Below are 13,853 nucleotides of genomic sequence, written 5' to 3'. Positions count from 1 at the left end.
TTATTCTCTAGCAACATATGAAATAGATTATCACGCAAAGTTAATCTCCTAGCAAGTAAATTACCATCCTCAATCGATCTCTTGGAATTATTTATGACAAAATCACTAATAGATGAATTAACTAAATATATAGTATCTAATTGGGAATTACTTGCAAAGTATACCTAATCAAGTATGTTAGAGAGGTGAGGAACTTTGATGTGGATGATATCATGCTTCCTCTCTTGATGATAGCCCACAGCTACATTCTGCCTGGACCGGTCAGACCGGACCATAGAACCGGTCAGACCGGTGCTTCCAGAATTGCTGGAAACCACCGAACGTTGAGATGCCACTGTTTCCTTGCTGCCTCCATTGTTACGTTCCTCAATAGTTTGTTGTTCTAAACTATTTTTGAGCGAGAACTTGTCATTTAATGATGCGATAATCACGAGAAAAATGCACGACACCTTTGGCTTTAGAAGAATCAAGCATGGCCATTTTCTTTTGCTTAACATGTTCTCTTACAACTAAGCTTGACTCGTTCGATGTAACAAATTTAGAATATGTATTAGCTGGTTCGGTTGTTGTAATAACCAAACTATTGCTCAAATCTGAATAATTCTCCTTCTCTTTTATCATTCGTTTCTCCAGTATTAAAGCCGCTATATGTACTGACGCATCCGAAATAAAATCATGACTACTCATTCTATCCCTAATAGATGATTTTAAGCCCTTAAAAGCAATATCAGCAAGGCCCTTCTCAAAAATTGACAAATTAAAGTAATGGTTCTTAGTTTCCAAGATCATCTTATATAATCAGAAACCAATTCATCTCTACCTTGCTGAATGCTACAAAGATCGATAGCACATGATGTTTGAGAACAACTGGCCGAATAGCTAGGAGAATTAGCATGGCCAATCTTCTCATTCACCAGCAGGTTTTGTGGTGTAATCACATATTGTGAGTTTCCAGCCGATGAATGTACAGATGAAACACTTTGCTGAATATATTGAAATTAGCATCATATGATGGTTCATACAAATTGGCCGAACTCACTTTGTTAGTTTGGCCTTGATAATTGCCCACCAGCTCTTGAACTTGTTGTACAACCGATGCATGAGAGTAATGCTATATGTTGCTAGTAGCATTAAAATTTAAAGCATGCATATTATTTGACAATGGCTTTTGCATATAATATTCAGAATTGTAATTTGTAGAAGTAGAACCATATGAATAATGACTAGCCAATGCAATATGCCTACTAGTGTCATATCTAGCAACATCAACATGAGGATTCCTGATACTTGCAAAATAATTATTACAACCATATAAGGTATTTGCAACTTGTACCTTGGGCTTGCCGTGCCGATATTGTTGTGAAACACAAGGATAGCCCGCCATCATAAGTCTTGATGCTTCTGATCTTGTGGTAAATAAATTCAGATATTGTTGATAATCTAAGCAACCAATGACCAATACTTTGCTTCTCTTTTAATCTTCAATACGTAGCAGCAAGCAAAACACAATGCAATCGACTTGAGCAGCCTGATGCAAAGTCACAAGTATAGATGCAATTGTCCAAAAAGACCAGATGCAACTACAGCGGCGAATCAAAACAGTAGATCAATTAGATATTTGGCTAGGGTTTGATAGAACGGTTTGAGCAACTAGATCTTTCTCCCCCAGCAGAGTCGCCAAAATGTGTTGGCACTTTTTCTGACCAACACACGAGTGCTCTAAATCGCGCAGGTCACGAACAGATCGAATATCAAAGATGCTGCAAAGGCCGGTCAGACTGGTCCAGCAACCCGATCAGACCGGTTTCTCAGGGTTCGGCTCAAGTTAATCGTTCGAGGGGGTAACTACCACAATTACATGGTGAAGGACGGCTAGGTTTACGAGCAAACCAGCAAAGGGATAACCAACGCACTTATGTGGCGAAGAATGACTAGTTTATGAGAAAACTAGCAAAGGTCGCCGAAGCTCTCACCTGGGAGGGACCCTGTCAAGACGTGGATGTCGCTGGCGTGCCCTAGGTTGACCAGGAAGGCTAGAACACCATCTATGGTCGTGGAAAACTATAGATGAACAGCATGGAGGTTGGAAAAAAAAAATTAGGATTTAGGAGATAAAAGTAAATTGTAGATTTGTTCAATTGGGATGCCCTCAATCGGTCGTGGGGTGGGGAGGTCTTGCCCTAGTAGGAGTCGAAGGTTATACAAATCCTGTGTCAAAATACAACTCTGAACTCGGATTAGGCTGGACTGACCGATCATACCGCCCATCCCGACTGGTCAGACTGATAAGCACAAGGCTGAATCTTGCCAGAGACATATCCGACCGCTCAGACCGCCTGGAGGAACTGGTCTGACTGGCTGGCCTCAGCCCGATTAGCTTTGCTGCCACTTTTGGGCTCCAACAATTTCATTGGCCTGTGAATCACAATCCCGAACCCTAAAAGATCGCAGGAACTCACCTGAGCTGGGGGAGACGAGCCCACATGATGTGAATTTCATGATGCAGCCCTAACTACTACCGTTTATTCTATCTTCTATTATCATGCGTGCTGACACATGCATGCCACTAGTAGAGAATTGCCTTTCGATGCACCCCCTTTTATCCCGGTTTAAAGTTGGCCCGGGACAAAAGGTTCACCAACTGGGACTAAAGCTCGGTCACTGGTGGGGGGCTCACCAACCGGGACATTTTATCCCGGTTGCAAAGGCTAGTGGAAAAAAAGACTCTGAGTGGCCTTTTATCCCGGTTTGAAACACGAACCGGGATAAAAGACCAGGGTCGAGAGCCTTTTATCCCGGTTTGTAATACCAACCGGGATAAAAGGGGGTCATTTATCCCGGTTGGTGTTTCAAACCAGGATAAAAGGGTCCCCAACGAGGTGATTGAAAGAGGGCTAAATCCCTCGAACCCTTTTATCCCGGTTTGTAATACCAACCGGCATAAAATGGGGTCTTTTATCCCTGTTGGTGTTTCCAACCGGGATAAAAGGGTCCCCCACGAGTTAATACAACAGGATAGCATCCCCTATATGGTCAGATGTAGTGTGTAGGTGGGATGGCAAGGAAGCTACGCACGAGGCTGGAGGTTGTGGGTTCGAATCCCACAAAGCGCGCACGCGCATATGGATCACCCCAATAACCGTGACGCGCGTGGCGCCATGCGCGCTCTCAACGGCGACGCCATCACCTTCAAGAACAAAGCATTGCTCGCCGTAAGGTCAACGCCGACACCGTCAGCTGGCGGCGATCATTCGAACTCGCGCACCAATGCGACCACGAAGCACCCGATGTGGATCATCGCCAGACCTGCACCCGGGCAGTGCCTCCGCCCTGCTCCGAACGGCATCATCTTGATCTCCTTGGACCCCGAAAGAGGACAAATCACGTCCTCCCCTTTGCCGCCGGCAAGGAACCGCTCCGGCCTGACCTCCTCGGGTTTGGTCCATGCCTTCGGGTCTCTCCCAATGTCCTCCGCCATGAACGTGAAGCGCACCGGCGAGCCATCAGGCGGCGGTGCTGTTCCGCCGACGGTCGCGCCCTTAGCTTCGAAGACATCGCGCAGGATGAATGGCACTGGCGGGTGCAGCTGGAGGCTCTCGAGAATGACGGCGTGCAGGTACGGTAGGTCCTGGAGGCGCTCGTGGGAGACATGGCCGCCGTTGCTACACCAAGACCGCCGCCGTGCCTCGATGATAGGGACGAAGACCTCGGCGAGCCTGCCGCGCGTGCCGACGAGGTATCTCCACTGCCGCCAGCGCACCAACCTTGCCACCCTCGAGCTCGCCAGAAGCCTAGCATTGATGTTGTAGTGGAAGAACTCGTGCAGCGTGCGCCGCATGGCGTGCAGGTTGTGCTCGCCGATGGTGCCGTCGCCGAAGCACAGGCACATCGTCAAACCGAGCACGGCGTCGTACAACGCGTCGCGAATGACGACGACGGCCGCCTCGCCGCCGGGTCCTCCCCGCCGGGCGGACGAGCGGAGGTCCGTGACGATGGCCTCGGCGGCGTCCCACTGAAGCGGCGCGAGGCCGGCAAGGCGCTAGGGGTGGAGGATGCTGGCAGTGAGGTTGCGCCGGAGCACGCGCCAGAGCGGGCCCTAGGGCGCGCTGTTGATGCTCGTGGTCTTGGGGTACCCGGCGTCGAGGTCCACCGGGAAGGGCACGATCGGGTGGTCAGAGAAGGAGTCGGCGTGGTCGATGATCATGCGCCGGGTGACGTCGGCATCCCTGACCTCAATTACATTTGGCATGATCCTGGTATTGCCGGCGCGCCTACTGCCTCGACGGTAACCGGCGGCCGCGGCTAGGCCGAGGAAAACGATGATGACAAGGGCAGCTGTGAGCAACGGCATGGGTTCCATTGCTCCCGTCTAGCTAGAGCTCCGTCCTTCGTACTTGATCAGTGTACTGTACGGTATTCCAAATGTCTTGTGTCCAAAAATGGGTACATATAGGTTGCCAATGACTACTACAGAACTCGGTATTAGTACCGGTTCGTAGACTGCATATCTTCCGAAAATGCAACCAAGATTAATCCGTCGAGATAAAGGGGGGTCTTTTATCATGGGTCCCTCAACCGGGATATAATACTCTCCTTTAGTCCCGGTTTGTAAAACCAACCGGGACTAAAGTGCGTGCGTACAGCACCATGCAGGCGTCTGCATGGTGCCTATAATTTTGTGCATATCTCACGTACCCCTTTAGTTAACCTTTAGTAGTTGAGAACTTTTTTTTATAATGAAATCAATCAAACTAGTATTTAAACGAATCAAACAATTATTTAAATGTATCAAACAAGTATTCATACAAATACTATACAATTCTTAGCGTAATATATATATATACAAATCTAATTAGCATACGTATTACATATATATACAAACTAAATCAAACTATATATATATCTACGATGATCTTCCCGTCGAGGTGCTGGGAGCGTCTAATTTTCGTCCATCGTAATGAAAGTCTCCTTTTGGATCTACCACCTCGTCCACCAGGAATCCAATGAGACCTTCACATATTGCCACTACTCTTTCCTTCTTCAAGAGTCCCAATTGAATATTCCACATCTGTAATTTGGATACATATATGTGAATTTTACACGAATAATTGTAGAAAATAAATAACTATTAATAGTTTTATTTTACATACTTTAAATTCATGCTCCGTGGCCTTGCTGGTCTTGGGTCCCAATAAATTGTGCATGTACTCATAGACATAGTAGCCACATAGATTATCATTCCCAGGTTCCTATCTTAACCACTGTTGTGGGGAAAACCAATTAAGTTATTAAATATTTATGCTATAGAATGTACAAAATGTACAGACTTCATATGTACTGGGAAATCTGTTCTCCATGTAAGTTTTTCTTTGAATTGACCTGATCTATCTGCCCTGATGAATTCTCTCCATGCTCTGCGGATTAAAATAATGAATGATATAGTGTTAGGTGAAAATTTAGGAAACAAAATTTTGTATAGAGATAGAGGTCTAGAATTATTACATGTCTAGCATGTGTTAAACGTCTTGGTACTCCTTCGGATCTCTCCTCAACGAATCGAAGACAGTGACGTGACTTCAATCAATGTTAATAATAATGAGGATCTAGTGGGAGCTGCGTACGTAAATGTTCATTTATATTAGAGATAACTAACATTAATCAGGTAAGGAAAAAGAAAACAAATATAGATGGTATAGACACACTAACTTAAAGTTGTATGGAAGTAGTATGTGATCCTTTAAGTTTTGTCTGTCTAAAGAATTGTATACTGCCAACAACGTTTTATCTAGAAAATCTCATATCTGGGCTTGGTTCACTATGGATGGATCCATGAAGCCAATATGGAGGTATGCTTCATGTCGACACGTCCGAATTAGTATTCTACATAAAATGGAAGATGAAGTTAATTAGTACGGCGACGCATGCACAAAAAAAATGATATGAGCCAATATTTACATGTACATATAAACAGACACTTACAGAGTCCAGACGCTCATCAGAGAAAAGTCTAGGGCACCATGATGGTACACTTTGTATATATCCTTGAATCGTAGTCACAGAACTGCCTCGCCTTCACCATGAAAATCTATCGATTTTATCTTAAGGCCCAACATCTCCCTCTCGTCGGTAGACAACATCATGTACCATTGATGGAATTCGTACATCTTCGTTGATAGCTTCTTTAGTGAATCAGGGCTAACCATAGGCTTGCCTAGCTCAAAGGTCCATTTCGGTTCACTTGGCGGTGCAGCTGGCACTCAACTTTTTTTCCTTTTTTTCTTCTCATCAACCTTTATAATGCCCGTTCATAGTTCGATAGTAGTGGTTGACTCTTCTTGGCTTGTTCTTCCGTCTTGATGAATTTATATAATTCTCTTCAATCTACTGGCGGTGGCTCCATCTCCCTTTCTTTTCTTAATTCTCTCTATTCCCTCAACCACTCACTAGCTTGCACTTGGATTTCGGTCCAGCGTTTCTCATGAGTCATTGCCTCCCAGCGTTCCTCAGGAGTCATCTCAGGCTCCTTTGTTTTCTTCTTACGTTGTCTTGGCTTGGGAGGTGGTAGTCTCGACTTCTTAAATGGTGCTCTTAGTCCCGGCGAAGGTGACCGTCGAGGGGTGTTGTTGTTGTCATCATCGCTACAACCACCAGGATTTGTTGGAGATGGAGACCTTGATCGTGGAGCAGGTTGTGGTGGAGATGATGGTTTGGATGTTTGAGGAGATGGTCGCTGCTGTGGATTTGCGGAGAGTGGTCTTGAGCTCTGAGGAGGTGCCTCCACGCCGGGGATGATGATGTAGCATTTGCACCATAGAATGACGCCGTGAACCACTTCTCCTAGTGTTGTTGACCCGTCGCCTGCTGGGAAGTCGAGCTCTAGGCCTTCAAATTGGCTATCAGGGATTCTCTCTACGCCAACACTGGCATAGCCAGGTGGAAGCTCCATGCCATGGCATGTATGATTTGGTAGGATTGGCAATGCACTCCCGTACGCCATCTGGATATATAAAAGAAATGAAGTTCTTAAACTTCAAATTGCCAAAGCACTCCCGAGGCTCCGGTGCATAAATGTTATGTATATATACATACCTTAATGCTGAGGTTGCCGATCAGTATATGCAGCTCACTTGTGGTGCGTTGCGTGATGGCATCCACAGGGAATAGTTGCTCTTCCACGGGTAATCCTAACGTATGTGACTTAGAATAAAAATATATGTATAGTCTAAGTTGCTCTAGATTGGTTACCTTTGCTCTATCTCTTATCTGTCTATACATGCTTAGTAGATTGGATTTGAATCTTTCATAAACACCAAGTTAATACTAGCAATGATAGTTGAAATAGATATTGTGCTATAAGTTCCACGAATTGAGAAACCTTGGGGGAATACTCTGAGGAAAGAGCTATAACTAATCCGTACGTTTGCAATTCACAAATTGGCGTGCTAACAGCCGTCAACAGGCAATGACCACGTATCTGCACCTTGGAGGATAACTCAACATACCATGCACAGATTGTACCTCCCTCTCTTCATCAGATTCCTCAACTGCCTGACGAGGCCTTGGAGACTGATACTCTAAACGTTCATGCACCGATCAGTATTGTCTCCTGGAATCACGATATTCTTGATATTTTGAGCTGGACTCTGGGCAATTAATAGTTGATAGTAGCCTCAGCTTTTGATTCCAACAGTATTGGAAGAAAGGATAGTTCCAATGTGACTTGAACTTGCTTCAGTTGTCCTCCTCCCTATCTTCATTAGCCTCCTGTCTACTCTGGTATTCATTGATCATCATCTTGGAAGTCACCTTGGGTTTCCTGACGGATCAGCTGGCTTCAGCTTCCTCAACTTCCTGAGCCCAACTCACTCTCTTTTCGAACTCCTCGGCTGATACTTGCACCCTTGGGTCTATTGCACCAGATTCCTTTGCCCTTTTTGACGTGAGAAAAATTGACCTAAGTCTTGATTCATCTTTCTTGTCGACTGACGTAGGTTCCACCATATTGACAGCTAGAAATAGATGCTTGTCGACCTTCACCAGCTTCCATCAACTAAGCCTTCCTTGCTCTATAGCCATTTGGATTTGTTAACGAAAAGTCTTGTAGTCATTAGTATGATGTGTGACAGAGTTATGGAACCTGAAATACTTCCTCTTTTTGAGCTCCTCAGCCCGACAAAATCTTGTGACCCGGAGGTAACTTGATCTATCCTTCTTGTAATAGCATGTCGAAGATCTTGTCGGCTTTGGTGATGTCGAAGTCATATGTCTCTGTGTTGGTTTTGATCCATAGGCATGAGATAGGCTTCTTGATCTTAGGCCACTCTGCAACACTAACTTCTCCATAAGCATAATAGTATTCATCGGATGAATCATATGCTTTGAAGTTGGAGACCCCATACTTATTCATGTGTGAACTCTGGAATCAGCTCTTTGGAATTGAAACCTTATGCACCATATGTGCTAGACTGTCAAAATCCTAAGGAGCAAAATTTTCCTTAGTAGAGTCTAGCAGCCCTTGATAAGCAATTCCACTAATTGTCCATCGGTTGAGTACATGTTATAACACTTGTTGTGCACTTCTCTGAACCTTTGGACAAATGCAGCCACTGGCTCTTTATTTCTCTGCTTCATCATTATGAGACCCATCAGCTTCATCTCCTGAGCCTCCACATAGTAATGCTTATGGAACATCATCTCCAAATCTTCCCAACTATTAATAGAATTGGGTGCCAATGTTGAAAACCATGTGAAGGCGGGACCCATCAATGATAATGGAAACATCCATACTTTAAGTGCATCTATTGAAACTACTTCCCTGCACTGAACCAAAAATCGGCTGACGTGTTCCCTTGAAGACATGTTGTCCTCCCCAGAGAACTTGGCGAAGTCAGGAACACGGTACCGATGTGGCATTGGCACTTGATTAAAACCATCCAGTATATGGACACTGGTACATGTAGGTCTGTTCCCTTGATTTCAAGCCAAACTAATTCTTCATCACCTCAACAATCTTTGCGGCCCAATCTTCATTGCTTTGTTCATTCCCTTGATGCGAATGTGGGGAAGGCTGGAGGCATGGATCCATCTATAGCTTGAGGCTGATGAGTATCAAAGACTCTATTACCATAAGATGTGAAATCTGACTGTCTTGGCGATGTCGGTTAAGGGTGGGCGGTCCCTATAGCAATTGACCCTGACTCCTATTGATTAATCGGTTGGCCCACAGTTGGACCGACCGTAGGCTGCCGCGTCAGCTGCCTGGAAGATGAACTTGGTTCATCACCACCATAGCCAGACGTGTTAGTCGTATACTGGCTGTATGAATACTTGCTGACGTAATGATCTGCAACTTCTCATCTCTTGGAGGACGTCATTAGCACTGGGAGAGGATGCTTCTGGTGAGCGATTCAGACTGAATGGTTGCAGGCATGCTGCCACATATTGATCCCTAGCATCTTCAACTTCCTTCCTTTGTTTCTCATCAAGGCTATCCAAGGTAATCTCAATGGGAGTGAACTCCTTGGGGGCCCGGGGGTTGTCTTGATCATCACCAAGTTTGCTAGCCATCTGGTTGAAGGATCTACCTAATATCTTGATAAGTGTATTGAACTCACAGAAGGTAACACGGGTTTCAATTTAGGCTGCTAATATCTTGGTAAGTGTATTGAAAGTCGGTGGACAATGGGGAATCGAACCTGAGACCATTGGTCGCATGCGCACAGGACGAACCACTGCAGGACTGCTGCTTTCGTGTTTTGTTATAGTATGATAGTGTTTTTATATACATCTCCACTACGCAGAACACTGATTTTTGTCATTTGTAGCAATGTACTTATATTGACCAACTCGATTTAAATGGAGAACACATGAGTAGTGTTCTCTCTTTTCAATCTGGAATTAAAACTGGAATTAAAACTTGCAAGTGGTATTTCTCCATCATAAAAACTTCAAATTGGATGATTCTTTTTTTAATTTTTTTAAAATTATGATCTTTTATTTAATGGTATTTTTTGTATGAAAATTTATATTTTCTTAATCTTTAACATATGCCTTGTTTTCTTCTACCCAAGTAGATAATAGAAAAACATGTTTTTCAATAACAATTGGTAATATAACTTCTTATTTTCTACTGTTCGGATCACCTCATCGTGCTATAAAACCACGTCCGGCTGACACCCCTTGCTTGAAACCCTAGCTCCTCCCACCCCTCATCCTCCATTCATTGCCGCCGCAACTCACTCTCGGGAGTAGGGATGGCAATGGGTCGGATCGGGTGCGGGTGGAGCAAAACCCATCCATAATGAAACCTATCATTTCTATTTACACCCACACCCATAATGTCTAACGGGTGGATCTTTGCACCATGCCCCGCACCTGCTGGGTATCGGGCACCCACTGGGTCTGAAGTAGAAATTTACAAAATATACACACACGAGCATACTATTTCAAGCAATCTAATACAAACTTGACACACAAAATACAAGTCGAGCAACAAGCCGAAGTAGGAAACAAAACTTTAATTATTGATCTCAACAAAAATGTAATTCTAGCAAAGTTAAACCTTCATGTAACATTACATGATACATCAACAATTCAACTTGAGTTTGGAAGTAGTCAAAAAATCACCTAATAGCCCAATTCAACATGATACACTAACAATTGAACTTCAAAGTTCGACGTATAAGTACTAGTTCAATATTTTGACAACGGTAAGGGATCAAAACTAAGAGATGGGCGTCCGTTGGGCACCCATGGATGAAATCTTGCACCCACCCCCGACCCATCTCAATATAGGTTGGGTCAGATCTGAATTCATAGGTGAAATTTTACACCCGCACCTGCACCTGTTGAGTGCCACACCTGTGGGTACCCGCACGCATGGGTCCAACTTACATGGGAGCTTTGCTACCGCTACTGCTGCCGCAGCCCACCTGCCGCCGCCGGCCATCGCCCTCGCGGCCTCGCACATCTCGCCCGGCCCAACCCCGGCTGCATTAACACCATCCGCCTCATCTCCACTGCTACCCTCAGGGCCTCAGATCCGCCTCCCCGCGTCCGCCCGGAGCGGCAGAGCCCCCACGGCCGGGCGGGCGCCGCCGGACCATATCCGCGCCAGGCCGGGGCGGGCGCCGCCGGATCTCCTCCCCTCCCTACCCGGCTGCCATCAAACTTCGCCAGCTCCACCCAGTGCCCCGTATCTCTATCCTCCTCAGATCCACCTCGTCTGCCACGGCTTGCAACGAGGTGCCCCCGGTCTGCTCGAGGAGGGAGGCCGGCCGGCGTCCGCGGCATGCCACGAGGAGCAGTCGTCGCGGCACGTGGACGCACCCCACCCTGTCCAGCAGCGATGCGCGGCCGCTCTCGCTTACCGGCCTCCGGTCAGACGGTCACGATCCGCTGGCCGCATCTCGGCCACCACCATGGGTCGCATCCCCCCTCCGCCACACAGAGAAGCTAAGGTATGATTCGAAGCTCTCAGGCCTCAGCTATTTGATTTGTTCTGGGGCTGTTCACTGTCTCCTCCACTACAACCATTGGTGCCGCCGCCGTGGCCAGCACCAGCACGTACTGGTCACCTGGACTATGCCCAGCACCTGGTTGTTGTTTTGCCCAAATGAATTTTCAGTTACTCTTTTCCATATACTTTGCTTTGCTGTACATTATGGACCCTGTCGCTGTATGCTTCCTCCATCATTGAGGTTAATTCATGGCTAGATTACCCTAGTAGCTTATCTGTGGGAGGCTTTGATCTGAGAATATCTGTTATCTGATATGCTGGGGTTCAGTTATACCTGATGTTTAGTTATGTGACTTGCAGTGAGTGCACTAGATTAGTTCCTAGTAGCCTCCTGAAGGGAAATTTTCTGGCTCTAGATTATACAATTGACATGGTCAGGTAAGGTTCCAAAGGATTAATGTATAGTAGGCTGATGAGGTTGTGTAGATTGGAGTACTCGAATTGACATCTAGCTGTACAGGTCTCTAAAAAGAACATGGACAGGCACATGTCCAATCTCTATTGTGATCTCTCAAAGAAATTCAAGTGTAGCTGTGCAGATTTTCTAAATTAGAAATTAGAACTCTTAAGTAAATTCTCATGCTGTGCAAAACTGAAACTCCCGGACAAAAAATACAACCTGATGATATATGTATATCTGTACATTAGGTTCAGGCTGCTAGCTGCTAATTTCCGATAATGTGAATATGTTTTCATGCACTAATCACCTAATGTTTTATCTAACAGATCACTGGGATCGCGAGAAGGCATGCTGCTATGTGAAAAGGATGGATTAAAAGGAGGCTTACCTAGACTTGACTAATGCAGTTGCTACTGGTGTTCTTGTGCCCAACTCTTGTGAGAAGATGCAGGTGTGCAGCTCCTCTGTTCTAAGGGTGGTGACCTAAGTGTTTGTGTGCTTGTGTTACTTATAAAGCTTCTAGCACCTAACTGCAGCATTGATCTTATGGCCTTATTTGTTCAAGTAACTAATGTTTGTGTGGGTTCTTATTACAGGGACGAAGGTCAAGTACTTGAAGAACTAGATTGGCCTAGTGATGGTACTGCTTGGAAGGAAAAGCCATTTTGCTGGAGCTTTAGTTTTTGGTGCTATCATGTTGAAGGCAACCGAATGCGGCTGCAAATTGGATGCTTTTGCTGTTAGTTTATTGTACAGTACGTGATTTTGATTCAAGTTCCATGGTACAACATTGTGAGATGTGTTGGATTAAAACCTAAATTAGATTGTGATTTCATGATGAATGGTTACTTATGTTGATTGTATGTATGTGATGAGATGTTGGATCAGAAATTATTTCATGTGATCAAATGTTTAATATGTTGTGTATATGTGGGCTGTGAACATGGATTGGTTTTTTTGGGTGGGCTGAGATGATAATGTATTAATTGGAAAAAATGGACCTTTTTAATGGGCTGAATATAAAACGGGCTCCACTTTCTCATTGTGGGCCAAATTCTAAATGGGCCAGAAAATGAGTAGAATGAGATAAATGGGCACAAACTGACCTATACATCATCGTCCATGTCAACATTGGCAGCCATGTCATGCTTAGTTGGCCAAATGGTGAAGTGGCTATACAATCCATGACGAATTTTATCCTACATGTCAACTATCTATGATGTTTATTTTCGTCACTAACACTGAGCTTGGGCTAGGTTACGCGGGCTTAAAGCCATTCCGTGAAGGTTAAGAAACGTCACAGATTATGTTGATCCATGACGATTACGCGAAAACGTCACGCAGGTTAATCTGTGACACTCAATACATGATAATATCTGAAACGTTACAGACATTGTTTTATGATAGTTTTTTAGTGATTTGTGATGAAATTTAACAGTCATGGATTACAAGATTATTTTAGTGTCAATCGTCTAGGTTCTATCAATCAGGTGCGAAATTCTCTTGACATGCTACAGGTAAAACTGGACCTATCCTGCCTTCAAGACATCAAAGATGATATGGAGTTCTGCTGCCTGCTGGCAAAGGAATAATTAGTGGTTCTTCTGCCAGGTATTCTTTTCCCGCATGTAGAATACAGAATGCTGCATGCATAGGTTGCAAGATAATATTTTTTGAGATCACCGTTTTATTTGAGATGTAACATGTTTGAAACAAATTGTCAAGATGTTCTGTGGGATGCAAGAATTGGCTACGAATCACCTTCGCAATTGATCCATCTTCTCTAGAAGATGGTCGTGGCTGGCTCTCCGACAAAGTGATGGTAAGAATCACTAGTTCCTTGCAACACAAGACAAGTTGTTATGAACTTGTAGCGAAATATGATATTGTGCCATCTTCACGGGTTTATCGGCTTTATTGGAAATCTATCGGTTT

At 44.8% G+C, this 13,853-nt stretch overlaps 1 protein-coding gene and 1 long non-coding RNA gene across 2 annotated transcripts; one reads left to right on the top strand and one right to left on the bottom strand.

The window, feature by feature from the left end:
- Window positions 1-3,127: 3,127 nt before the first annotated feature.
- LOC117834467 (cytochrome P450 89A2) lies at window positions 3,128-4,351 on the bottom strand. Its single transcript, XM_034714036.2, is given in 2 exon segments — window positions 3,128-4,096; window positions 4,151-4,351. Coding segments are annotated over 2 exon segments (1,170 nt in total).
- A 6,587-nt stretch (window positions 4,352-10,938) lies between these two features.
- On the top strand, window positions 10,939-12,845 carry LOC117866663 (uncharacterized). The gene is made up of 3 exons (XR_004642963.2): window positions 10,939-11,459; window positions 12,245-12,369; window positions 12,515-12,845. It is a non-coding gene; the product is annotated as an uncharacterized lncRNA (long non-coding RNA).
- Window positions 12,846-13,853: the final 1,008 nt, after the last annotated feature.

Source organism: Setaria viridis, chromosome 8 (assembly GCF_005286985.2).
Source record: "Setaria viridis chromosome 8, Setaria_viridis_v4.0, whole genome shotgun sequence".
In the NCBI taxonomy this organism is placed as follows: Eukaryota; Viridiplantae; Streptophyta; class Magnoliopsida; order Poales; family Poaceae; genus Setaria; species Setaria viridis.
The sequence above is the reverse complement of the archived record's forward strand: the minus strand, read 5'-3'. Positions and strand labels throughout refer to the sequence as shown.